The sequence below is a fragment of the Monodelphis domestica genome, chromosome 2, assembly GCF_027887165.1.
Source record: "Monodelphis domestica isolate mMonDom1 chromosome 2, mMonDom1.pri, whole genome shotgun sequence".
In the NCBI taxonomy this organism is placed as follows: domain Eukaryota; kingdom Metazoa; phylum Chordata; class Mammalia; order Didelphimorphia; family Didelphidae; genus Monodelphis; species Monodelphis domestica.
In genome coordinates, this window is record NC_077228.1 from 214,384,683 (window position 1) to 214,411,125 (window position 26,443).

Below are 26,443 nucleotides of genomic sequence, written 5' to 3' on the forward strand. Positions count from 1 at the left end.
AAGTTGGGAGGGGGTCAGGATAAGTTAGATATAACAGGACAGTGAGAAGTTCAGTGGACCATGTAGGGCACCCCCTCCGGTCTCAGCCTGAACCCAGCAGAAGCCTCAGAGGGATCCAATCTCACTCCCCACCCAGTTCAGTGCTGCCCAGGCTAACTGCATTTTGAAAATGGCAGTGAAAAACTGCCAGAGGGAATAATTAAAGATCAAGCCTTGAGCTATTGAATAAGTAATGGCAGAATGACTCCAGTTTCATACTTAAAAACCCTTACCAATTACTTGGTAAATGATATTTATGCACCCTTACTTCCATCCCTGAAAAGAGAAGGCATGTCTGGACATAGAAGGGGATTCAGGAACAGCACTGGGAAGTCTGTCTTGATGGGAGGGAAACTTCCAGAAAGTCTCCTCTCTGCTTCTGAGTTTTCTCAGACTTTTTTTGCAGGCGGCCAGACACCTTCATTAATTATGAACTCGTGGCTATGATGGGTCATAGGACACTGGAAGGGCTAAGGGGCATGCCACAGGGGTGAGTACATGGAGTGTCAGCTCTTAAACCTGAACCCAGAAAGCAAGACTGGGCCAGAAGCAATGGGTGTGGTTGGGAAGAGCTCATAATAGACTGCAAACTCAATTTGAGTTAGCAATTTTGTGGTCCTTCCTTCCACTGTCAACATGGAATCTAGAAACCCCAAACTTGCAGCCTAGTCAGATCCCATGAACCCCAAGTTTTAGGACTAGCTTATAAGTTGGAGACCCCAAAGCTTGTCCTTGTTCCCTGTTCCCATGAGAATCTACCCTGAAGGGAATCCCAGGCTAGCAGTTTCAGACTGATTAATGGACTCCAAGGAGAAAAGCCATCTGTTAAGTGGAGCTAAGCATGTATTAAGTACTGTTTTGTCTTAGGTAGTCTTCCCATTGTATCAGAGAACCTACCCTGAGAAAGACCCCGACCTGGGCAGGGACCACCCTTTTAGTATCCATCTAAGCAGCCCCTGCCCTTCCACCCTAGACTCTGGCTATGATTCCTTTCCCCAGCTGGATTGTATCTTGTCAGGATAGTTTGAACACTCCCATTTTCTTTGTAGCTATAGTGATGTCAATCATCTTTCCCTGCCCCTGAATCTCCCCAAATGGCATATAGGTTCCCCAAATTCTTTTGTTGCCTGGAATTGTCCAATCTAGCGTGGTTGGCTCTCCCACGGGTCAGGGACCAGAGCATCCAGAGTTCAATCCTCTGCTCGAAGCTCCGTATAGAGGCCTAACTCAGCCCTGTACCTCTTTCCTTAATTAAAGAGTGGTTTTTCTGACTATTTAATAGCTCTGTATTATTTTCTCAGTTAACGGTATTCTCCTGCTCCCACAAAAACTAATATGACATTGGAAAGCTTTAAAAGAAATCATGGTTGGGGGCAGCCAAGTGGCTCAGTGGACTGAGAGCCAGCCCAGAGATGGGAAGTCCTGGGTTCAAATGTGGCCTCAGACACTCCCTAGCTGTGCGACTTTGGACGAGTCACTTAACCCCCATTGCCTATCTCTTCCCTCTGTTCTGCCTTGGAACCAATACACAGTATTAATTCTATGATGGAAGGTGTCAACATGGAAATCTAGAAACCCCCAGTTTACTTAGTTTTAGGGTATAAACCCCAGGTTTTGACCTTGTCACAGGAGAGGTTTCCCCTTGAGGGAAGGCCCTACTTCACCAGACAGTAGACATCCACTTCAGCCTTGGCACAGTAGCCCATCAGTCTTGCAAGCTGAAGGTCCCGAGTTCCAGTTAAGGAGGGTGTGATATACTGGGAGAGGCTTCTGGAGACAAAAGAGCTACTTTGGATGGGGTCTGCCTCCCACCTGAAGTGGATGTCTACTGTCTGGTGAAGTGGGACCTTCCCTCAGGGGGAAACTCCTGTGACAAGGTCAAAACCTGGGGCCTCTACCTCCCAACTAAATAAACTGGGGACTTCTACATTTCCACATTGACAGCCTGGGGTGGGGGGCAGGATGGAGTTTGATTGCTGTCTTCTTGCTGTTTGAAGGGTTTGATCAAATATACATTAGACTTATTCTGTTGGCCCCAGTGGGGAGAACTCTACTGGAATGGGTAAGAGTGGCAAAGAGGCCACTTTAGGTTAGATGTCAGGAAGAACTTCCTACTAATCAGAACTGCTCAGAAACAGAATGAGACACCTCAGAATTGGTGGGTTTCTCCTCTTTCGAGATCTTCAAGTAAAATCTGGATGATTTCTTGCCAGGTATAATATATGGATTGTGTCAACATGGAATCTAAAAATCCCCAGACTTGTAGCCTGGTGATCCCCAGTCCATTTAGTTTTGGAGGTGAAAGCCTCAGGTTTGAGCCTGTTCCTTTGAGAATCCACCCCGAGGGGAATCTCAGACTCTGACTCCAGAAGCCTCTCCCAGTATATCACACCTTCCTTCCAAGGAGCAAACTCTGGACCTTCAGTTTGCAGACTGACAGGCTACCTACTACATCAAAGAGTGACTCAACTTTGGCTTGGGCATAGTCCCTGTCTGAAGTGGATTGTTAAATCTGAGATTCCCCTGGGGTGGATTCTCAAAGGAACAGGCTCAAACCTGAGGCTTTCGCCTCCAAAACTAAATGGACTGGGGATCACCAGGCTACAAGTCTGGGGATTTTTAGATTCCACCTTGACATTTGCTTGCATGACTATTAAAATCCCTTTCAACTTGCAAAATTCTATGAATCTGTAATCCCTTCAGTTAACCTTAAAAATTCTCAGACCCTACTTCATAAGATTTGGTTAAGACCATTCCCCACTTTAAACAATGAAGGAACTTAGATCTGAAATGTGAGAACTCTACTTCATCATACTTAAGCATGCCTTAGGGGAAGATAAAGTTGTAAACTCCTTTCTGAACAATAAAAACTACTTAAACCCATACTTATAGTAAGGCAAAAAGTTCTTAACTGTGCCTATTTTTAGATCTAATACAAAAGGATGCTAAGTACCTATAAAGGTCAGGCAACTTGTGAACTTACAAGGAGCAAAGAGGTGAAAACTTACTCAGAGATTAGTCTACTCAGGTGTGAATTACCCAAAAGATTAGTCTTCTTAGGTGTGAACTAAGAATGGTCTGTCCTTTGAAAAACGTCTACTGTGATTGGTAGATGGGAGAACTTAGGGGAGGTGACATAGGAGAAAATTCCCTTTATAAGGAGATGACAGCCTCCTAAAAAAAACAGTCTCTTGAGACAGTTTCTTGAAGATAGTCTGAGGGAGGCTGACTCTGGTTGGAACTCCCTCTGAGGAGACTCTGTCCCTCTGAATCCTTGCTTGGACAGATCTTGTGGTGATTGATTAAAAACTGACTGATCTCTCTCTTAAGACTCAGGTCTAGACCTTTCGGCTAAGGTCCTTCATACTTATTCCTCTCTTATTCTTTCTCTCTTTCTTTAATTCCTTATTGTATGAATTAAAATCTCTATAAAACCCAGTTGACTTGGGTATATTTTAATAATTGGGAATTTTTCCTTGGCGACCACTTTATTTTTAATATAAAAAACATCTTTGCAGTCACAATTTACTCATCCACTCTTTATCTACTACAATTTATATCTTCCACTATTTTAATCATTACAGTTTATGGCCTCAACTATTTTTAATCATTACAATGTCACAGTGGATAGTTTGGGGCCTGGAGCCAGGAAAACTCATCTTTTAACTATTGTAGTTTCTTCTTAGAAGGTGAAATTTTGTATGTACCCATAATTAGAAGATTTAGAGGTAGATCAATTGGGAAAACTAGTCCCCCAATCATCAAGGGGGATTGTGAATTTTAGATTTGCCCCACCCTGCTTAGTCTTTGGAATTTTAGCAACCAAGTATGTGTACCCCCCCCCCCCCACTTAAGGATTCAGTATAGGGGAGGAAGGTCTATGACCCACCTCAGACTGCTTTTCTTAGACTGTCACGTGGTGAGTGCAAGGCTTACTCCCCTTTCCTTGGCTTTCTGGAGGCACCAGCCTCTGAGGAGGACCCTCATCTTGGAGGAGGCCTCATAGCTTGAAGCTGGGCTAGATTTAATCCTCTGGTGTCCCCCCCACCCTTGGCTGAACTCCTACAGTATCTCTTTTTTTCCCCCCACTTTCTTTCTTAATATCTTAATATCTTCACTATTGTCAATAAACCTCCATAAAATTCCATTCTGACTATTTAATTGGGATTTAGAATTAAAATCCCTGGTGACCAACTAAATATATTCAGTCCAACCATAAGTTTTACCCCTAACAAAATACAAAAGACCAAAAGCCATTCTTTGATAGATAAATGGTCAAATGAAATGAAGAGTTTCAAAAGAATGACAGAGAGAATCATTATATTAAAAAGTGCTCAAAGTCACAGATAAAAGATATGAAAACAAAATGCCTCTTAAGTTTCACCTTGAATTAAGCAAAATTGCAAGAAGGATGTGTTGAAGGGATTGGAGAAAGTCAGGTACACTTGGATGTGTAAATCAGTCCAATCACTGGAAAATGGCTGTAGAAAGCAATTTTAAGAATTAGGAAAAGTCAACTAAAATATCCATATTCTTTCCCCTAGGGATTTCACTGCAAGTTATATCCCTCGAAGAAGTCAATCATAAAAAGAAAGCTCCATATACTAAACCAGGGCACTATGTGGCACAGTGGATAGAGTGTCAGGTCTGAAGTCAGCAAACTCTACTTCCTGAGTTCAAATCTTGCCTCAGACATTAGCTGTGTGACCCTGGGCAAGTCATTTAATCCTGTTTGCCTCAGTTCCTCATTTGTAAAATGATCTGGAGAAGGAAATGGTAAACTACTCCAGTACTTTTGCCAAGAAAACCCAAATGCGGCCATGAATACGAGTAACAACAAGAAAAAACCATGCATAACCAAAATATTTATAGCAGCACTTTTTATAGTAGCAAAAAACTGGAAACTCATTAACTGGGAAATGGCTAAAAAATTGTGGTAAGGGAATGTAATGGAATATCTATGGGCTATAAGAAACAACAAATATGACAAAAACAAGCATGGGAAAACTTTTATGAACTGATACAAATTGAATCAAGTTAGCAGAATCAAGGATACAAGATGCACAATGGTTATAATGAAGTAAAATGTTGAGAACATTAAGACAACAGAAACTGCTGGCAAATTATAATGACCAGCCTGGCCCCAAATGAAAAAACATGAGAAGGCACCTCCTTTCTTTGCAGAGATGAGTCACTAAAGATATGGAATACTTCATATAATGTTATTACGCTTTCAAGGTATGAAGTCTGTTGACTTCTTATTAAATCCTTTTTTATTCTTTGTTATATGACAAAAATACTTGGCCCTAGAGGATTAGGATAATGATCCTCTTCATGACAAAGGCCCCTCTTGGCTCTCAGCTGTGGGAAGGAAATTTACCTTCCCTCCTTTCTGGGGGCATACCTGGCTTGAGCCTGAACTTGACAGAGAAGTGAAGATAGTGTGAAGGAAATTATTGAATGAATTGGGTCACAAGGATAGAATGGCAGCCAGAAAAAGGTAGCAATAGGAGATCATGAAGCAGGGGGGCAGGGCAGAGGTCTCCTGGACTTACCCCCTGGGTGGCCCAGGCAAAATAGAAAGCCACAGTTGACTCCTGATATATGATGTGTGAGAATTACTGGGTGGAGAAAAAAGTTTGATAAACTTGAGGCAAGAACCTATTTTTGCTCTCTTCTGTGTTTGTTGCTGACTGGACTTCCTGTGAGTGTGGCTAAGGGGCCCTAATGGTGGCCACACAATGGTGGCAAGCTAAATGGAGCAATAAGGAAAGTACTTATATATCTCTCCTATATTTCCATTTTCCCCCTATTACTTTTAATTAATAAAATTGTTAATTTATGACCAATCTCATAATTTTCCTTTTTACACAGCTCATGTATATGATAGGACCAGGTTCAGTCCTGGGAGAGCATGACCTCCAGAAAAGGAATAGGCTCTCCTGGAACTCTCTGTCTCTGTACACCCTTAGCCCCAAGGAAAATTATTTAGTTTCCATCTAAGATCTTCCTCAAAAAAGGGGGGGGGGGAAGAAAGGCATGTTGTAAATACTATAGATCAGGTATAGGGCAGCTATTTCTTTCCTTTACACAAAAGACTCACAGGATCACACTAATAGAAGCAATAATATGTAATTATTGTTTTACTTTCCTGGAACGTTTATACTTTAAGCATTAAGACCTGACATTTTTTGTAGGATTCTAAGCAATCTACACTTAGATTCTGCATTTTCTGAATGACTCTCTCAAAGTCTAGTATTTCAGGTCATGACTTGGGCTCATTTTCCTTGTAGTGATCATTTTCTCCAAGAGGAAACTGCATCAGATGGAGGGGGCATCTCCTGTAGTGCAGCTGACATCAACTGAGGGCCCCAGAACTTCCTAACTTCTTGAACTCACCTAGTTCACTCAGGTTGGAAGTGTTCACATCAGGCTTGCCATTTAAAGTAAGAAACACAAAGCAGAAGCAGCAGCTGGGGCTTTGAGGACCAGTCTCAAGCTCCCCTAGGCCAGGACATGTGCTGGCTGCCATATTCAAATCATTCACCATTTCTGCAGGGTGGGAGAGGGCATACCTCTCCCTTCTCACAGAAAGTATAGAGAAAGGCTCAAAAGCCATGACTCCCTTCCTTCCTTCCTTTTTTCCTTCCTGCCTGCCTTCCTTCCTTCCTTCCTTCCTTCCTTCCTTCCTTCTTTCCTTCCTTCCTTCCTTCATTCTTTCCCTCCATCCTTTGCTTCCTTCCTTCCTTCCTTCATTCTTTCCCTCTGTCCTTTGCTTCCTTCCTTCCTGTTTTCCCTCTTTCTTTCCTTCCTTCCTTTCTTTTCTTAAAAAAACCCTTGCCTTCTATCTTAGAATCAATACTAAGTATCAGTTCCAAGGCAGAGAAGCGGTAAAGGCTAGGTAATTTTGCCAGATGGAACCCAGTATTTCCCATCTCTAGGCCAGGCTCTGTATCCATTGAACCATCTACCTGCTCCTATGACTCACTTTGAAGACAAGGAAGAGAGAGGTCTATAGGGTGAAGATAATTAACTTCAAGTCTATTGAGCAGGCTATTTCTTCTGGCTTAAGTCTTCAATCTTGTCTCATGTAGCTTTGAGGCAGACCTATCACATCAGCTATCTTAGGGTGGGTGACCAAAGAGCAACCCAGGATTAACTTCATCCCACAACTCTGAGCCCTTCAACATGGAGCTAAGTATTGCTCAGGAAGTTATCAGAGGCACTTAGTGTATGCTCCATGGGATGGGTCCTGCAGGCCCAGTACCAGGCATGCTCCCAAGGCATGCAAAGGGAGTAGAGTAAGAAGAGTAGTCATTGAACCATCATCATTCTCTTGATGGTACTTCCAGTGGAGGATAAAGAGGTCAGACTAGACTAGGAGCAGAGACAGAGTGCGATTCAGAGGAGGATGAAACATGGACAGATCATGGGAAACCAGCTAGGGGAAGTGAGAGCAGATCAGACCAAATAAGGGTGTGGGGGAGAATGATGAGATTCCCAGAATACAGTCTATAACACCTATTCTCGTTTCCACATTTTCCTGGAGTATCATCTGGGTTGGGGGAATTCCCCGCTTGCCTGGACTCATCTGATCATTTCCCTTCTCATGGGTGTGTGGGGAGAAGAATCCAATCCCATCAGCTGCAACTTCCATGGTCTGTTCCTTCAAAAGATTATTTCTATGTTGTTTGAAGGTACCATTAAAGTGATGACCATTCATCATGAAGCTTATTTAAGCCTAATAAGTGTATTTTGGATAGAGGCAATGAGTCAATTAAAGGGAGGAAAAAAATGTCTTTGATTTTAATGTAACAAGGTTGTCCCCTTAAACTCTATCCACATTCAGAGGAAGAACTGTGGGAGTAGAAACACAGAAGAAAAACAACTGCTTGATCACATGCGTTGATGGGGATATGATTGGGGATGTAGACTCTAAATGTTCACCTTGTGCAATTATTATCAATAACATGGAAATGGGTCATGTTCAAAGACACATATAAAACCCAGTGGAATTGCACATTGGCTACTGGAGGGGGCGGGGGGAAGAAAGGGAAAGAACATGAATCTTGTAACCATGGGAAAATATTCTAAATTAATTAATTAAATAAAATTAAATATTAAAAAAAAAGATTGTCCCCCTAAGACAGGTTACATTATTAATATCTCAGAGTACAAACCCATACCCACTAGACAGACTTTTGATCCGGGAGAGAATGGTTAATAAGGAAATGAATGTGTAAGCAGAGTAATGTGTATGAGGCGGTTCCAGTACCCCTTGGAGGCTTTGCCTAACATTAGAAGATATCCAGAACCACACAAAACTCTATTCATTCCCAGAGCCTACCCATTTCCAAAAGAGAACCTTCCTACCTCACACTGCTGAAAGAGTCAGGGTTATTTTCTTTGGTTCCTCAAAAAAGTCATGTTCTGCCCTAACTACATTTCTAAGTTGGACTCCATAAGCATTTTCCCATTTCTCCCACCCCTCTCAAGAAAGTTTTCCTTGTTACATACTTTAAAAAAAATGACACTGAATTTTGCTTAGACAGTTTTGGGACACCACTTGCTTACATGGAGACATCGTATGAATCACTGATCTTACTCATGTACATGTCTGCTTGCAAGTTATGGCAACACCCAGTCTCTAGGAATTTTCTTTGATATCAATAAACCCTGGGTCCATATAAGTTTGGACTTGAGGTAGCGGAGGCCTGGCTCCAGGCAAGTGCTACAGGAGAAATGGGTAGTCATTGGATTTCTCCTTACCAATCTGCCCATTGTAGCAGCCTCCAATCAGGATATGTGAATCTTTGGGGTTATACTCCAAGGTCACCAAAGGAGAAGATGGCTTCAGGGTAAGTTCTGGTTTGTTTGGGTTTTCTATAAAGAAAGGAAAAAAAAACAAATATAAATATAAGGGACTAGTCCTGGGTGGGGGGGGGGTGGAATGGGGTGAGGGAGATGGGGAAGATGGGGGGGAGTAGAATCTTAACTTATTTAAATGACTTTTGTAGAATTTCAGACCACTAATCATATGAAAGAATGTTCCAATCACTAATAAAAAGAGACATGCCAATCAAAATAATTCTAAGGTTTACTTCATACATGGCAAGGTATAAAAGATGGGCAGAGTCAATGTTAGAAAAGTTGGGGAGGGCATTACCTGTCGAGCTGTGCATCAATGCAAGCATTTTGAAAAGCAATTTGAAATTACGAAAATAAAAGGACCAAAATGTTCATACCCTTTGACCCAGAGATACCACTATAAGGCTTATACCCCAAGGAAGGCATTGATTGATAAGAAGAAAGTCCTCATATACACCAAAAATATTTATAATGGCACTTTTTGTGATAGTAAAATAGTAGAAACAAAGTAGATGCCCATCAAATGGTGAATGGCTAAATAAATTGCAGTACATAAATGTAATGAAATATTTCTGTGCTAAAGGAAATGAGGAATATGATGAATACAAAAAAGCATGGAATGATACAGAGTGAACAAGCAGAGTCAAAAAAATAATGTAAACAATGAGCAAATGAAAAGAACAACCTCAAAACCATCACAAGTGAAAGTTGCAAAATTACAAAGAACAAACATAACTCCAGAGAAGAGATGTAAGAACATATTCCACTCCATTCCTTTGTAGAGGTGAAAGGTCCACAGGGGTAATGCGTTGCAAATATTTTCAGACATTTTTGATGTACTAATTAGATTTTCCTCTTTTTTTCCTTCTTTAAAAAAACACACACACCATGATTTGGGGTAGCTAGATGGCACAGTGGACAGAATGCCAGGCCTGGGGATGAGGCTGGGTTCAAGTCTGATCTCACACTTCCTAGCTGTGTGACCCTGGGCAAGTCACATAATCTACTTTTACTTAGCCCTCACCCTTCTCTTCAAATTACATGTTGATACAATTTTTAATATTTGTTCTACAATCTATGTTCCCTTTCTCCCTCCTACTCATTTCCTCCTCCTCCAAAAGGCAGGTAATATGATATAGATTGTTCAATATTTTCGTATAATGTATATTTCCATTTTAATCATGTACTTGCCCTTTATAGCTACTATCAAAACAAAAGTAAGGATTAAAAAAATTTTTTTAATGATTTTTTATATATAAAGGCTTTCTATATGGAGGAAAAGGGAGTGTTTCAGGAGAAATTTTGGTGATGTAAAAATGATAATAAAAATGTATCTATAAAATATAACATAAATTAATTTCTTTACTGATTGGTTATCGACCAAGGAGATGATCAGAAAAGGTCAATTCTCTAGTTCTCTCTGATTCCCTTTGAATAGAAATCTAGAATATTATGCCACCAAATTCCCAAGATGCTTGAGATAGAGCCATGAGAACAGGGAAACTGAGGCCAGACTATATAGCATGTACTAAGGATGGCCATTAGTGCCAGATTTTCTGGGACAGACTTAATTTCAAAAAGGTAAAACAGTCTTTCTTTGAAGGCTAGCCAAAGGAATGGCTTTTGTCAGATCAGGTGACCTAATTCTTGGTTCTAAAAATATGGTCATTGTACCTATGTCTTCTCTCGAGACATACTATTACATAGAAAGCTAGAATCTTGGTTAATCCTCCTATTACAGAAAAGGAGGGAAACTGAGCCAAAAAAGAAGTACTAATATAGGATTTTTTTGAAAATTTCATTTGTAGTTTGTTTTTCAGGTTTCGCACAAAATTTGTCCATGTGATTTCCTCCTCACCAATATGATTTTATTTTATTTATTTATTTAAAACTCTTACCTTCTCTCTTAATATAAATTCTTTTTCTTTGTTTAAAAACCCTTACCTTCTGTCTTAAAATAGCCACAGGTATCAGTTCCAAGGCAGAAGAGTGGTAAGAGCCAGGGAGCTGAGGTTAAGTGACTTGTCCAGGGTCACACAGCTAAGGAAGTATCTGAGGCCAGCTTTAAATCCTGTACCTGTCGACTCCAAGCTTTTACCCACTGAGCTACCCAGTTGCCCCTGGTCCCTTCCAATGTTAAGATATTCTGATGCTAAATTTCATTAAGAAACCGCTAAATGGCACAGTGGTCAGAGCACTGGACTTGGAATCAGAATGACTCATTGTTATGAGTACAAATCCAGCCTAAGATCTAAGATACATACTAGCTGTGTGACCCTAGACAAGTCACTTAACTCTGTTTGCCTCATTTTCCTCATTTATAAAATGAGTTGAAGGAAATGACAAACCACTTCAGTATCTTTGTCAAGAAAACCCCAACTGAAATCACAATGAGTTAACATGTCTGAAAAACGACTGAACAAGAAAAACAAATGCTTGTTGCCAACTTTAAAAAGAAGAAAAAGAAAACAAAGAGGAAAAACATCAGGAAAACCAACAGTTTGTTGAAATCTTACAATATAGGAGCACCTAGATGGTACAGTGGATAGAGAGCTGGGCCTGAAGATGGGAAGTTCTAGGTTCAAGTCTGGCCTCAGACATTTCCCCAACTCCCTAGCCCTTACCACTCTTTTGCCTTGGAATTGATACTTAGAATCAATTTTAAGACAAAAGGCAAGGGATTAAAAAAATAAAAGGAGAAATCTGACTATATATAATGTACCATACCACATTTAAAAATTTTATACTTAATAGAACCTTTCAAATTTTTTTTAAAACCCTCACCTTCCATCTTGGAATCAATACTGTATATTGGTTCCAAGGCATAAGAGCGGTAAGGGCTAGACAATTGGGGTTAAGTGACTTGCTCAGGGTCACACAGCTAGGAAGTGTCTGAGGTGTAATATTATTTATAAGGAAATAGAAGAACAGGGGATACGGAAGGTTTTATAACAGGAAAATGAGGAGTTGAAGGGAGAGAGGGAATATGGCTGCCGGTGAGGTAAAAAGAGGAAGATGTCTCTGCCTAGAGGCTATCTTTGAAAAATGGGGTTCCCAAGAAATGGGCCAACTAAGATAGCTTGAGGGGGTGTATTCTCTATTGATTGATGCTGAAGATAGCCCAGAGCAGGTAAGCACAGACTCTCCTAAGGGACAAGCCTCCCCCCCAGACCAAGGTCACCCAGCAGGGGTCCAATAAAGACTATCTATGGTTGAATGGCTGTCCTTAGGTTCACCTCCCTCTATGTCCTCCTGAAATGATAGTCCTCTTATCTGACTGCGGTTATTTAAATAAAGATGAATTTTAATAACAAGTTTGGATTGGGAGGTATCAGGGAAGAGGGAAGGGGGATTTCCCTAGATCGGGTTTGAGTCTCTCAGCTTTTGAGCTGAGGCCAGACCTTGCAGGCTGGTGGAGGGTTTCTTTTATTCTTATCTATGCTAATCTGTGCTAGTTTTCTTAAGTTCAAAGTCTTAGCAGTAGACAGCAAGAGGAAGAAAAGTTCTGACTTTCAGAGCTGTTTGGGCCTGTATCTTTGGGCTGATGCCCCTAAAGACTAGCCTTTCAGTTCAAACTGCTTTCCTTAAATCCTTTTGTTCAATGAAATAATCACAGGAATCCAAGTAGAGCACACAGTTGGGAAAATCAGGAATATAGGCACTTCTATCCAGAGACAGGGAGAGAGGCTCCTTTCAGTCCAAGGGCCAGGAAGAGAGTCACGGGACTCACTGCCACTCCCAGTTGTCCCTCCCCCCACCAACTGTCATTCTTGTCAATATCTTCTCTCTAACATTCCAACTGCTGTTTGTTCCACCCGATTGGCAGAAAGTCCAAAACTTGCTTCAGTTTTCCTTTCCACAGTTGTCCCCCTTTTTTTGGTGACCTTCCTAAGGTCACTTATTTTTATTATATTTACCAAGCTACTAAATCTAATTTCTAACTACTCCCCCCAAAATAATAAAATTCCTTCAATTACCCTATCACTATTCTATGCTAACTTTATCTACTCTAAAGAATTCTATGCAGGAAAGGTTGGATAAGGATACTTCTAGGGTTTTACAATAAATTCAGTACAATAAATGTTTGAACAAAACGATTACAAAGAAATTTGAATCTTAGTGCTAATACTACTTACTCTTGCAAAGTTAAACTAAAACAGTCTCAAACCATGTGACCTATTTTCCACATAGGAAACATTTGGGTACATTTCTCCTTTGATTGTTTTGTGTGTAATTTCTTGTGGGTTTGTATGATTGCAGAGTGGCTAGATTTTTTATTTCTTCAATTTCTTTATGTTTAATTGTGCTATTTGCCTCCTTGAGCTTGGTTTTAAGCTCTTTTATTATTTCATCATTTTCCTCTAGGATTTCTTTATGACCTGTGAATATGTAAGTTGTAGTTTTTCTTAAATCTTCCAGACTTAGTGTTTCCTAGTCTGGACATTGAAGTTTTAAATATGATCTATTGTCTCCTTATGTGTTGGAGACTTTGTTCAGTTAAATTTTCAAATCCAAGCACATCCTCTGCTACTTCAATCACTCTATCAAGGAACTTTGATGGATGTTCCCCACTCTCCTGTCTCAAATTCTCAAATTGTCCCCAAGTATCTGGTCTTTTTGAAAAACTTTTCATTGCCTCTAATAGATCTTCTCTGGCCTTTTTTAGATAACACAGATTTGCATTATTAGATAACTCTAAGCCTGTTCCTTCCTCTGGCCATGATGTTAAATTTGGATTGTTTCTACTTTCATCAATGAATTGTTTCTTTTCCCTCTTTGAAAATAATTCTGAGAGAAGAATTTCAGTGTCCTGGAAATTTGGATCATAAAGCCTAATTGCTCTTTTAAGTTCTTTCAAACATCATACAGGCTCTGAAAACCAAGAAGGCATCCATTTTTTCAGACTTTCAAGGTCTGCTGTTTTATGTGTTTTAATATGAATTATTCTGCTGTCTGGTTGTAGGCTTGTTTGATCTCTTAGTGGCAATATTGGTATTTCCCCTTCAGCCCCATCTGTCTTTTCTTGCTCAGCTATGTTGTTATTTTTAGGTATGTCTTCTTGTGTGTTAATATGTTTGCCACTTTGTTTCTCTTCAGTCAGTTGCTTAATCATTTGCTTTAGTTGTATGATCTCTCTCATGACTAAAATCATCATGGACATTTTCATTGTCTTTTTTTTCCATAAATTAGATGCATCCCTTTTTTCAGGCCATAGTACAATTGTATTAAGAAGAATAATACGCCAGCTTATGTGGGAATTAATGAAATCAAGCAATCTACACTTATCTTCAGCTATTGAAAGTTTTCATAGATGTTAAACAGAAAATAAATATAATCTGGAATCTTGACAAAAAAAAAGTTGTAAACCATATAAAAGAAATGTCCAATCAAGACTAGATATCCCATGGCAAGCAATAGTTTCTTTGCCATCTTGTATCTTGAAAAGCTTTTTCAAAGGAAAAATGTTTTTAAGTCTGGCCCTTTAAGAGTCACCTCCTCCCTTCAGAAGGAGTGTTTCTTATTGGTTGTGGTGTTGCTAGGCAGATTAGCTACACTCAACACTGCTCTCAAAATGGCTGCTTTCCACAGTCACACAGGCTTTTGAAATCTATGTAGGCCTTATTTCTCGGAAACTTCTCTGACACCTCCAACTGCCTTCTTCTTCCCAAATTCTTGACAAAATAGGCTGGAAAAACCTAGCTGACTGCCAAAAAAGGTAATATTTATATTATATGTATATATTATATTATAGAAATGTAATATTCCATAGAAGCTAGATTTGAATCTAAGACCTCCCATCTCTGGGCCTGGCTTTCCTTCCACTGGGCCACCCAGCTGCCCCCCTTTCAAAATTTTTTAATGGGACATCCAGAATCTGGATTTTCTTCCACTTGTCAGTAACAGATGGAAGTTTTTCCATATACCTAAATTGGCCCATGATTTGGAATAAAGAGACTTCCTTGTCCCAGGTTCTATGTGTCTTAGCAGTCTCTGAACCCAGCAATATCTTGGAAATCTCATTAAGTACCTACAGTAACTGCAGCGGCCCAGAGAAGTGCCTTTTGAAGAGAATGATTTTTTCTGTAGATTTTTCTGCACCTTCTGTGCCCAAGACTTTACGGTACCTCCTTCCCAAAGCGCACCCCTCCCCATCCCACTTTCACCAGTCAAGCTGCAGGATGCTGCTGGCTTCTTCCCATGTCCTACCCAGGTCCCAGATGTATGACTCGAAGCTCATGTTTACATCTGCCCGTTGAAAATCCAGACAGGAATATGCCACAGCTAATTTTCGGTTTGCATCAGGGTGCCAGGACAGGTGAGTTGCTGTACGTTTGATTTCATTTGGGTCCCTTTGGGGAAAAATAAAATCACATGCAAGATCAGACTCCCCCAGAAGGTAAGAGAGGAAATCCCCCCCACCAAAAAAAAACATCCTGCCAAACACCAGGCTCCGGGGGTAAACTCTATCTAAGTGTGTAATCTGGCTTTCACTCAAACAGTGCTCTTAGCTTTCTTCCTGGTAGCTAGGTGGTATATGTATAGTGTGTAGAGCTATAAAATCAGTTAAAAAGATCCAAGTTCAAGTCTATCCTTCGACACTGAGGGTGTGACTGAGCAAATCCCTTAACCTTCTTTTCTTGGTTTCATTTTTTTATAGAACAAAGATAATAGCAGCATTTACCTTCCAGGGTTGTTTCAAAGATCAAATAAGATAATGTGTGTAAAGAGTGTTGCAAACCGTAACATATTATATAAATGCTACTTATTATTGTTGTTGTTATCATTATGATTATCTATTTCCACAAAGATGCGCCAGACCTCAGATCATATCTATCCATGGTACCTATGAGCAGGGATATGACCCATTGGGGCACACAGGGATTACAGGAATTAAAACAAAATGGTGGCTTTTATCAGGGTAGGAATATAAGTAGGCTGAGCTTCTGGAGGTCACAATGCCTTGTAGCTTGGCATACTATGTGCTAGGGACCAAATCACTGGGCAACCAGCCTTATCCAAGGGCCAGAAACCTTCTTCTAAATGAACAGGGAAGCCCATTCTACCCAATTTATTGAGCTGTTTAGAAGAAGCGATGACTAAGTTTTATAAAATAGTTGGCAGGTCATTATAATTAATTTTTTAATTCAGAATTTCCACAGCACTTTGAATGTTCTCCAAATGCTTTTTATGATCAATTACAAACTCGGTGCTTTGGCATACGGAATTCACGACAATGCAGACTGGTCTAGGTAGAGGTCTCCTGGCCTTGGAATTTCTGATCCCAGCTCCATTAGAGATTTCAATTACAAGGTATTCCAACCAATTAACTCAGGTTTAACAGGTCCAGGTTTAACAAGTCTACAAGACCTAAGGCTGTGCCAACAATGAAGAGACTGGGAATGAACATAGAATTTCATAAAAACTTTTTTTTCTCAGGAATTAACAAAATTATTTGCAAGCAAGGTTCAATAATTATCTTTTTGCTGATGACTCTTAGATCTATTTGTCCAATAATATAATCTCTTTCCCAGCCTCCAGTCTTAAATATCGATTAGACATCTCAAACTAGATTCCTATAAGTACAATATTTCTTTTTGCTTTCACACTGTAAACTTATTTTAAAAATCAATTTTACAATCATATTTCCAAGAAGAATGTATTTACAGTATTTTAATTTTTTTATTATAGATTTGAACATGAACATGAGTGCTTCAATATATGAAAGACAAAAAGATCAAATCCTATACAGATATCTTAAACTCAGCATGCCTCAAACTCATCTCATTATTTTTCTTTCCCTTCTTTCTTTTTCTTTCTCCCTTTCTCCCTCTTTTCTTTCCTTCCTTTTCTTCCTTTTCTTCCTTTTCTTTCTTTCTTTCTTTCTTTCTTTCTTTCTTTCTTTCTTTCTTTCTTTCTTTCTTTCTTTCTTTCTTTCTTTCTTTCTTTCTTTCTTTCTCCTTTCTTTATCTGTTTCTCCCTCCCTCCTTCCTTCCTTCCCTCCCTCTCTCTTTATCTCTTTCTTTCTTTCTTTCTTTCTTTCTTTCTTTCTTTCTTTCTTTCTTTCTTTCTTTCTTTCTTTCTTGAAATGGGTTAGGCAAATGGGATTAAGACTCACACAATTAGGAACTAAGTAAGGCCACATTTGAACTCGGGCCTTGCTGACTCCAGGCCTAGTGCTCTATCCACTGTACCACCCAGCTGCCCTTCAGATGCTTCCTATCTGTATGGTGAATTCATTGAACATCCTTTTTCTCAAAATTGGGGTAATACCTAATACCAATAATAAAACAGGGTTGTGAGGATCAAATAAAATAATTTCTGTGAAGTATTTTATAAGTTCGTAAGTGCTATATATATATATATATATATCTTTATATATATATATATATATATTTCAGTTCTTATTGTTACAGATAGTAAACCAAAGCTCATAAAGATTGTTACTTGACCAAGGTCACATATGTAGTGACAAAACTGGGATTTGAACCCAGGTTCACATGCTGCAAATCTAGCATCCTTTCCACAGCTCCACACAGTTTCTCCAAACTAGGTCACCAGAGCTTTTCAAGGACTCCAGAAAGTCTTTTCCTGGACTCCTGAATAAGTTCCAAGATGAGAGTACTCTCCTTCCAAGTATTTATGTCCTCGCTTGCCATTTTGTTAATAAAGCCAACTTCACAGAATGAGAAGGGACTTTAGAATTTATTTTATCCAGGGGCTTATTTAATTTGGAGCCCATGAATTTTGGGTTTTTTTCTTTTTTTTAATTTTTTTTGTAATTGAATTTCAATACAATTGATTTCCTTTAGCATCCTATGTATTTTATTTAATGCATTTTTTAATATCCTTTTCATATGGGGCTCATGGGCTTTTCAACAGATTGCCAAAGGGGTTCACAGCACTAAAAGGGTTAAAAAAAACCCTCAAATCTAGGAAAGAGAAGGAAACTGAGGCCAAATGTCACTTGGTATGTCACTTAAGTGATTTGCCCAGTGTCACACAGCTAGAAAGTGTCTGAAGCTAGATTTGAACTGAGAAAGATGAGTCCTCCTGACTCCAGGTCTGGCATTCTATCTACTGTACATACCACCTACTTGCCCCTAAGATCTTAGTTAAAATTCTTCCTCAGGATATTTAAATGGTTATATGACCCTCAGCAAACATTTCATCTCTCTGGGCTTCAACTTCCTCCTCTGTACAATGAGGAGATTAGACTCAACAGCTTCTAAGGTCCCTTCTTTCTGAACCACATAGCTCTGACTAGTGAGGGCTCCCTATTCATTGGGAGCATCTTGTCCCTAACGTGGAAGTGAGGCGAAGTCCAGGATTGAGCAGAGACCTGGCCCAGCTCTGGATGATACCTGAAGACGTTGATAGTTTTGGCTGAAAGAGGCTCATCAGACACTTCGTATTCATCTCCTTCATCAAAATACTCCCCATAAATGTTAATGGCATTGTTCTGTTTGATGCAATGCTCCATCACCTGGGACACAGAGGAAAATCATGGCCCTTGTTCTTTTCTGCTGCTCTGAATAGTAAAGAATCTAGAGTAAAGGGGTGAAGCTGGGTGGGGGTAGAGGAGGTGGTTTTATAGTCAGGATTGGTCAGAAAACTATTATTGTCTTTCACACCATGGAGGTCTTCCAGCTGCCAAGAAATGAGCAAATGAGGAAGAGGGAAGGACCAAGATCCCCACTTCAAATCATTATGCATTTCTTCCCTTCCTCCAGCCTCTCCCTTTCTTCCTTCCTCCAGCCTCTTCCTCCCTCCCTCTCTCTCTTACTTCCTTCTTCTCTTTCTTCTTTACCTCCCTCCCTCCCTTGTCTTCCTCCCTTCCCTTTCTCTTTCCTTCCTACCTCTCTCCCTCCCTTCCTTATTTATCTTTATCCCTTTCCTTCTTTCCTTCCTTCCTTGTCTCCCTCCTCTCTTTCCTTTCTTCTTTTCTCCCCTCCACCTTCTTCTTCCTTACTTCTTTCTTTCCTTCTTCCCTCCCTCCCTCTTTTCCTTATTTCCCTCCCTCCCCTCCATTCTTTCTTTCCTCCTCTCCCCTTCCTTTTCCTTCCTCCCCCTTCATCCTCTTCCTTCCTTCCTTCCTTCCTTCCTTCCTTCCTTCCTTCCTTCCTTCCTTCCTTCCTTCCTTCCTTCCTTCCTTCCTTCCTTCCTCTATCCCTCCCTTCCTTATTTATCTCTATATCTTTTCTTCTTTCCTTCCTTCCTAGTCTCCCTCCTCTCTTTCCTTCCTTCTTTCCTTCTTTCTTCCCTTCCACCTTCTTCCTTTTCCTTCCTTTTTTCCTTCTTCCCTCCCTCTTTTCCTTATCTCCCTCCCTCCCTTTCATTTTTCCTTTATTCCTCTCCTCTTCTTTTTCCTTCCTCCCCTCTCCTTCATCTTCTTCCTTCCTTTTCTTTTCTAACTTTGCCTTCCTGCCTTCCTTCCTTTCCTCTTTCTGTCCTTCCTTTCTTCCCTCTTTCTGTCCTTCCTTCCTTTCTTCCCTCTTTCTGTCTTCCTTCTCTTTCTTCTTTACCTCCCTCCCTTTCCTTCCCTCCCTCCCTCCCTCTCCTTCCCTCCCTTCCTTCCTTCCTTCCTTCCTTCCTTCCTTCCTTCCTTCCTTCCTTCCTTCCTTCCTTCCTCCCTCCCTTCCTTCCTTCCTTCCTTCCTTCCTTCCTTCCTTCCTTCCTTCCTTCCTTCCTTCCTTCCTTCCTTCCTTCCTTCCCTCTCTTTCTCATTTAATGACTAGGTTTCACTATCTCACTTAGGCTAGAAGTACAGATTATGCTCACAGTCAAATCCCATTCCTGACTGACATGACAGTTTTGCCCTACTGTCCTCTTCCTCACCTTAGGTGATGGGGGCAACCCAACTTTTTCCCTGAACCCTTATTGGGGACTCACCATATTGATTCTGAAGTTAGTATGGACACCCAATCACTCATCCCAGTCAAGTCCAGAGACTTGTCAGTTTTGTCCTCCCCAGAAAATGGAATTATAGGCATGTGCTATCATGGCTGGCTGGTGAATTTATTTATATATATTGTGAATATCTTTTATTTACTATGTATGAGTATATTTCCCCAATAAAATGTAAAAACCTTGAGAACAGGAATTGCATCACTTTTACATTTGTATACTAGCTCCTAACATAGTACCTAGTACATAGTAATTAATAATTAATGTCTGTTTTAGAATCATCTTTGCAGGAATGGGGATCCATCCATTCAAACTTATGAGAGAGTCTTTTTTCCTACTAAAACTGACCATCTCTTTGATGACTGAGAATAGGGTAGAGTAAAGGGGTGGAAGATGAGGTGGGTAGAGAACAGAAGAAGAGAACTCATTGCCTCACATAACCAAGCTGCATGATGGCATTGATATAATTTTCATCCTTTTCCACTTTCTTTCGGAATCGGATTGTCTGCTCCAACTCTAGTGGGTTCACATCTTTGGGCCAGCCCCCTTCTAGATGATTAATTCCTCGGGTCTCCATCTCAAATCTCTCTGTATTGACCTATAAAATGCAGAATGTAAAGTAAAAAACTAAAACTTAAAATAAAATAAAACACTCAGTTTGGTTTCACCTCATGACCATTAAAATGGCAAACATGACCAAAAATGAAAGCAGTCAATTTTAGAGAAGCTGTGGGAAGATAGATGCACAAATGCCACATAGCTCTGTGAACTTATTCAATCATTCTAGAAAGAAATTTGGAATTATTGGAGAAAAATCACTAAATTGTTTATCTCCTTGGATCGAGTAGTCTAAATGTATATCAGGCATGCAGCCCCAGGCAGTCAGAGACAGAAAGAAATGTCCCATATATCCCAAATATGTATAGTAGTGGTGACTGAGTTCAACTCTAGAGAGTTAAGGTAGGGAATCAATTCTGGAAGAATAAAGGATTGCTTTGCTGCAGTGAGAGCCCATTTGAAAAACTAAAAACAAAAGGAATTCATTGGCGGGGGGAATTATGGCATATGAATATAGTGAAAATTTTTATTATGATGTAATGAAATATTATTGGGTTGTAAGAAATGAGAACCATAAGAGGCTTTTTTAAAAATTGGAAGACATATGAAATCATTCAGAATGTGAGAAAGAAAATAAGAATTATGATCTTTTCACTACAACTTGAAGAACTAATAATGTAAGAAATCCCCTAACCACTTGGTGTTCTAATATTCAAAGGTCTCTAGCCCCTAAGAAAGGACTTGGTAAAGCAGCTGGTCTCATCCACTGCTCTCACAATTACTTGCTGTCCTTAAATAAGAGATCCTGCCATTTTGTCTGAAAGAACTGCTCTCACAATTATAAAAGCATTTGGTCTCTTTCCCTTGTTCCCTACCCCTGAACAGGAAATGTTTTCTTTTTTGGATTATAAATCCTTCCACTTGCATTCCAAACACTCTCCTTTTTTCACTTGACTGGTTTCCCTACTCTCCTTGACTCTTTCCCTACTCTTTCTTCTCTTGTCAAATGCCTTAATTTCCTATCCTAAGATGTCACAGAATGTTATTGATTGGCTATGCACTCAGAATGGTCCTGAAATGTTACAAAACCAAATATTGGTTATCTCTAAGGACAGAATACTTTTTTTGGTGGTTGTTCAGTTGTTTTTCAGTCATGTCTAATTCTTTGTGACCCCATTTGGACTTTTCTTGGCAAAGATACTTGGGAGGTTAGCCATTTCCCTTGGGTTCGTTTTAGAGATGAGTAAACTGAGACAAACAGGATTAAGTAATTTATCTGGGATCATAAATCAAGTAAGTGTCTGAGGCCAGATTTAAGCTCAGGAAAATGAATCTTCCTAACCTCAGGCCCAGCACTCTGTCCACAGTATCACCTAGCTGCTCTTCTGATAGCTTAGTATGCTATTTAATAAATCTCTTTGCTTTCAGTTTGGTCTCATATTAATCACTGGACCATTGGTGATGAGCATGTCTCTTCCAGAATTCCCCACAGGAAAAAAGAAAGAACCAGAAGAACAAGGTACACAATGACTACAATGATGTTAACAAAAACATTAAAAGGCAGCTAATCCAATGCAATAAAAGTAAGGGTTTTAAAAAAAGAAAAGAACAGAAAAAAGAGAAAGAATAACAAAATCAGGAGACAAATATGCATAGCCAAAGAAAAGAATTCCCCACTTATGGAGAATGTAGGTCAATGCTTATTTTTCTTTTCTAACTATCCCAAAATATGTTTCATTCTGCACCGTAAGAATTCCTAGGGCCAACTAGGTGGCTCGGTGGATAAAGAGCCAGGCTTGGAGATGGGAGGTCCAGGGTTCAAATGTGACCTCACTCATTTCCTAGTTGGTGTGATCCTGGGTAAGTCACTGAACTCCACTTCTCTAGCCTTTATTGCTAAAGCCTTGAAACTTAAATTCTAAGATAGAATTTAAGGGTTTAAAGAAAAGAAGTGAATGGAATGGAGTAGCTAGATAGTACAATAGAAGATAGAAGGTAAGGGTTTAAGAAAAATGGTTGAGATAGAGAAAAGACTTTGTGCTTTGTTTAATTGAAAATTTTTCATTTAATTAATTAATTTAGAATATTTTTCCATAGTTACATGATTCATATTCTTTCCCTCTCCTCTCCTGGAGCCAACGCACAATTCCACTGGGTTTTACATGTGTCATTGATCAAGACCTATTTCCATATTATTGATATTTGTACTAGGGTGATCATTTAGAGTCTATATCCCCAATCGTATCCCCATTGAACCATGTAATCAAGCAGTTGTTTTTCTTCTGTGTTTCTACTCCCACAGTTATTCCTCTGAATGGGAATAGCGTTCTTTCTCATAAGTCAGAGGAAAGACTTTCTGACCTTGGAAAGAATCTGTCTACATGACACTCATTATGGGAATGGTCTCATGTAATTAGAAGTTGAGAGGGAATCTTGCTGGCTCTCCATTCTCCCCAACTCCCCAAGTCATCATGACCATATGAGCCCACCTTCAAATAGACCCCTGATTCATGATGGGGAGAGATACTACCTCATGCTCTGACATTTCATAGGAACACTGAATTCCTCTGTCCACAGGATCCCGTACAACAAAGTGCTCCATGAGTTCTGGATTGGGTGGGATGTCGATGCTCAACTCTGCCTGGCGGTCGCTGAAGTTGCATTGTTTCCCAAACTCGCTTCGTTTCTTCAAATACACATAGACTATCTCCATGGTGGTAGCTAAAGGTGATATACAAGAGTAAAAAGAGAAGTTAGGATAAGGGGAACCATGAAGGGGAAAGGCAAGTTCAGTTTTGAGAAAGTTAAGTTTGTAAGATGTCTATGGGACATTGAGAAAATGGCTTCCATTTCTTTTAAAATTTATCATCATTATATTTTATTTTTAATTTGACATTCTGTTTTTTTTTATGTAAAACAAATTTTAACATATATTCTTTAAAATTTTGAGTTCCAAATTCTCTCCCTATTTCCCTCATGAAGAAGGCAAGCAGTTTGATCTAGGTTATACATGTGTAGTCATACCAAGTATATTATCATGTTGTGAAAGAAAACACAAACAAAAAAGCTCCCGAAACCCAAGAAAAAGATAGTTAAAAAAGAAAAGTAAGCATTAACATGCATTCTCCATTTATTCTAAGGAAAAACTAACCTAACCTGAATGAAGATATTGCTCCTTCCACATCAAGTTTAAAACACAAATGAGGATGGGGGCAGGTAGGTGGCTTAGTGGATTGAGAAACAAGCCTAGAGCTGGCAAGTCCTGGGTTCAAATGTGACTTCAGACACTTCCTAACTGTGTGACCCTGGGCAAGTCACTTAACTGCCATTGCCTGGCTTTTATTGCTCTTTTGCGTTGGAACCAATACACAGTATTGATTCTAAGGCAGAAGGTAAGGTAATTATTTAGGGGACTTAGATCCCGAGCATGCCAGTCAGTAGCAGAACATAAGAGTGGTTTGTCTGACAGCTGGCTGCCTGGGTTCCCTGTCAACATGGCATTCCTGATCATCAGCCTGGCAGACACAGAGAAAATGACTTTACAACATGGACTTTACAACATGGACTGTGCCAGACAATGGGAAAGATACATAGATAAATGAGAAAACACAACCACTAACAGTGCTTAGAATCTAGTGGGAAAAGGAGAGAAAACATGGACATGGACAAATACAATGCATATCAGAAGCTGTCAAAAATATTAATACTATCCTCTGTCCTTTAGGCACAAATTTGAAAGGAAAAAACCCTTTAATTTATTATTAATCTAATAGACAAACATTTTTAGCTTAGAGACAGAAATATACAAATTGGCATTTACATTCTCTCTCTCTCTCTTTCTCTCTTTCTCTCTTTCTCTCTCTCTCTCTCTCTCTCTCTCTCTCTCTCTCTCTCTCTCTCTCTCTCTCTCTCTCTCTCTCATGTGTGTCTCTACCTGAAGCTGATTTGAGATAATATCTGGAGCAATCTTAAATGAGGAAAAGTATATTTAAACATAGTTTTGCATTAATAATCCAGACCAAGACAATTCTTAATTCCTTCCTTGACAGCTCCTTTCAAGGACAGCAATGGTCTCTTCTCAGAGATCAATACAATATCTTAGTCCTTTCTGAATAGAGGTTAGCTTCTTCAAGGGATGAGGAATGCAAGAATGTGAACCAGACTAGAATTAAATTTGTTTTTTGTTCATGTCCCCTGTCAAGTTTCTTGACTTAACTTACCTTCCAGAGGAGACCAGTTTGAAAAGAGGTTTTTTTTTTGTCTAGAGAAATATTTTTTCCGGTAGTTGAACTAAGCAGATTTTTACAAATATTTCCACAAAACATAAGCTTCAACATTTCTAGTAAAAAGCATATAAAGAACTCTGGGAAAAATCACTGTCAGTTGAAAGGATAAAGGAAGATTCTTTTCTGGGATCACATATATTATGTAGCATGCATTTTATCAAATGAACACAGGATGTGGTTTTGAAGAGGCCTGATGAATTGGAGATATGGTAGTTCCTTGCCTGGTTTCTGAGGGAGTTGTTCTTCAGTTGTGAAGTGTGCAATGAGCTGAGGACTTGGATTTGAGCCATACTGTCAGATCAAGGGCTTAATTCTCCTTAGCCTTACAGTGTGTAAATCAATTAAAAATCTGATAGTTGGAACAGCTATGCAGTAGATTGAGAACCAGCTCTGGATTCAGGAGGACCTGAATTTAGATCTGGCTTTAAGACATTTCCTAACTGTGTGACCCTGGGCAAGTCACTCGACCCCAATTGTTTAGCCCTTGCATCATTTCTGTCTTAGAGTTGTTATTAAAACAGAAAATATGGGTTAAAAAAAATCTGATGGTCTCCTGGCTTGTTAGAAGGAGTTTCTATATTGAAGAAATCACAAGAGGCAGCTAGGTGACTCAGTAGAAAGCCAGTTTGGAGTCAGAAGGACTTGGGTTCAAATCTTAACTCAGGCACTTCCTAGTTGTATGATCCTGAGCAAGTCACTTAACCCCCAAAACCTAGCCCTTACCTCTCTTCTGCCTTGAAACCAACATACAAGTATAAGAGAAGGTAAGGGTTTTCAAACAAACAAATAAATAAATAAATAACTGAATGAATGAGCAAGTGAGTAATTAAAAAAAATGATGTTGAGATGTGGCACACATTCCCTATTCTTTAGGAGCTCAAGACTGCTGGTGTTATATAAGGAACATGTGTGTCCAAAGGGCTTCTTTTTGAGACAATTGTTCTGAGAGTCAGTACTTCCATAGCTATCAGAAAGTTTAATAGAATAAAGTTACTTTCCATCCAAAATTTTCTTTTGCAGAGATATTCTTTTAAAAGCTTCAGTTTCATCATTTAAAGCTTTCCGGCCAATGATAGTGGAATCTGACAACAAGTCACATTGTGCCCTCGTCTGGAGACAGACAGAAGGGACATTTAAAATCAAAGTGCCCCAGAGCTAGGAGCTAGCTTGATTGCATTCATGGGCCCAGATCAGTCCCACTGTCATGAACTCACTGGTCAGCCTCACAAATGGAGAGGTCAGGATCTCTTTCATTTTGTTGAAGTGAATGCTTAAGGATTGAGATTCTTGATCTGCAGACACAACAACCCGGGCTAGTGCCCTAAGAGAATGATGAATTGCCTTAGAGGAATTTGCCATCTAAGTCGGATAATTCTGAGAGGAAAGAATTTCTTAAGATTTGGTTTTCCCAGGAAGGTAGGTGGCACAATGTATAAAGTGCTAGGTCTAGGACAGTGATGGCAAAACTTTCAGGGACCAAGTGCCGGAACTGTACCCTCATGCCACATGTGAGCTGCCCCCTTACCCGAGACAGGGGAAGGAGGAAGCGCTCCCATTGGCTGCTGGGCAGAGGGGTGGGTCATGTGAGAAAAGTCCTCAGGCTCCTAGAGATGGGGAGGGAGGAAAGCAGCAACCTCTGGCATACATGCCATAGGTTTGCCAACGAAGGTCTAGAGTCAGAAAGACTCATCTTTCTGAATTCAAATATGGCCTCAGACACTATTCATGTGATCCTGGGCAAGTCCTTTGACCATCTTTGCATCAGTTCCCTCTTCTATAACATGGGC

At 39.8% G+C, this 26,443-nt stretch overlaps 1 protein-coding gene across 1 annotated transcript in view; it reads right to left on the minus strand.

Moving 5' to 3' along the window:
• DNAI2 (dynein axonemal intermediate chain 2) overlaps positions 1 to 26,443 on the minus strand; it is a 73,702-nt gene that overhangs the window by 42,304 nt on the left and 4,955 nt on the right. Inside the window, exons 2-6 of the mRNA XM_007482695.2 lie at positions 22,901 to 23,091; positions 20,249 to 20,410; positions 18,270 to 18,391; positions 15,115 to 15,257; positions 8,809 to 8,922 (exon numbers count right to left, since the gene is read on the minus strand). Coding sequence (XP_007482757.1) covers positions 8,809 to 8,922; positions 15,115 to 15,257; positions 18,270 to 18,391; positions 20,249 to 20,410; positions 22,901 to 23,083 — 724 coding nt within the window. The 5' untranslated portion in view covers positions 23,084 to 23,091. The remainder of the gene's footprint in view (positions 1 to 8,808; positions 8,923 to 15,114; positions 15,258 to 18,269; positions 18,392 to 20,248; positions 20,411 to 22,900; positions 23,092 to 26,443) is intronic.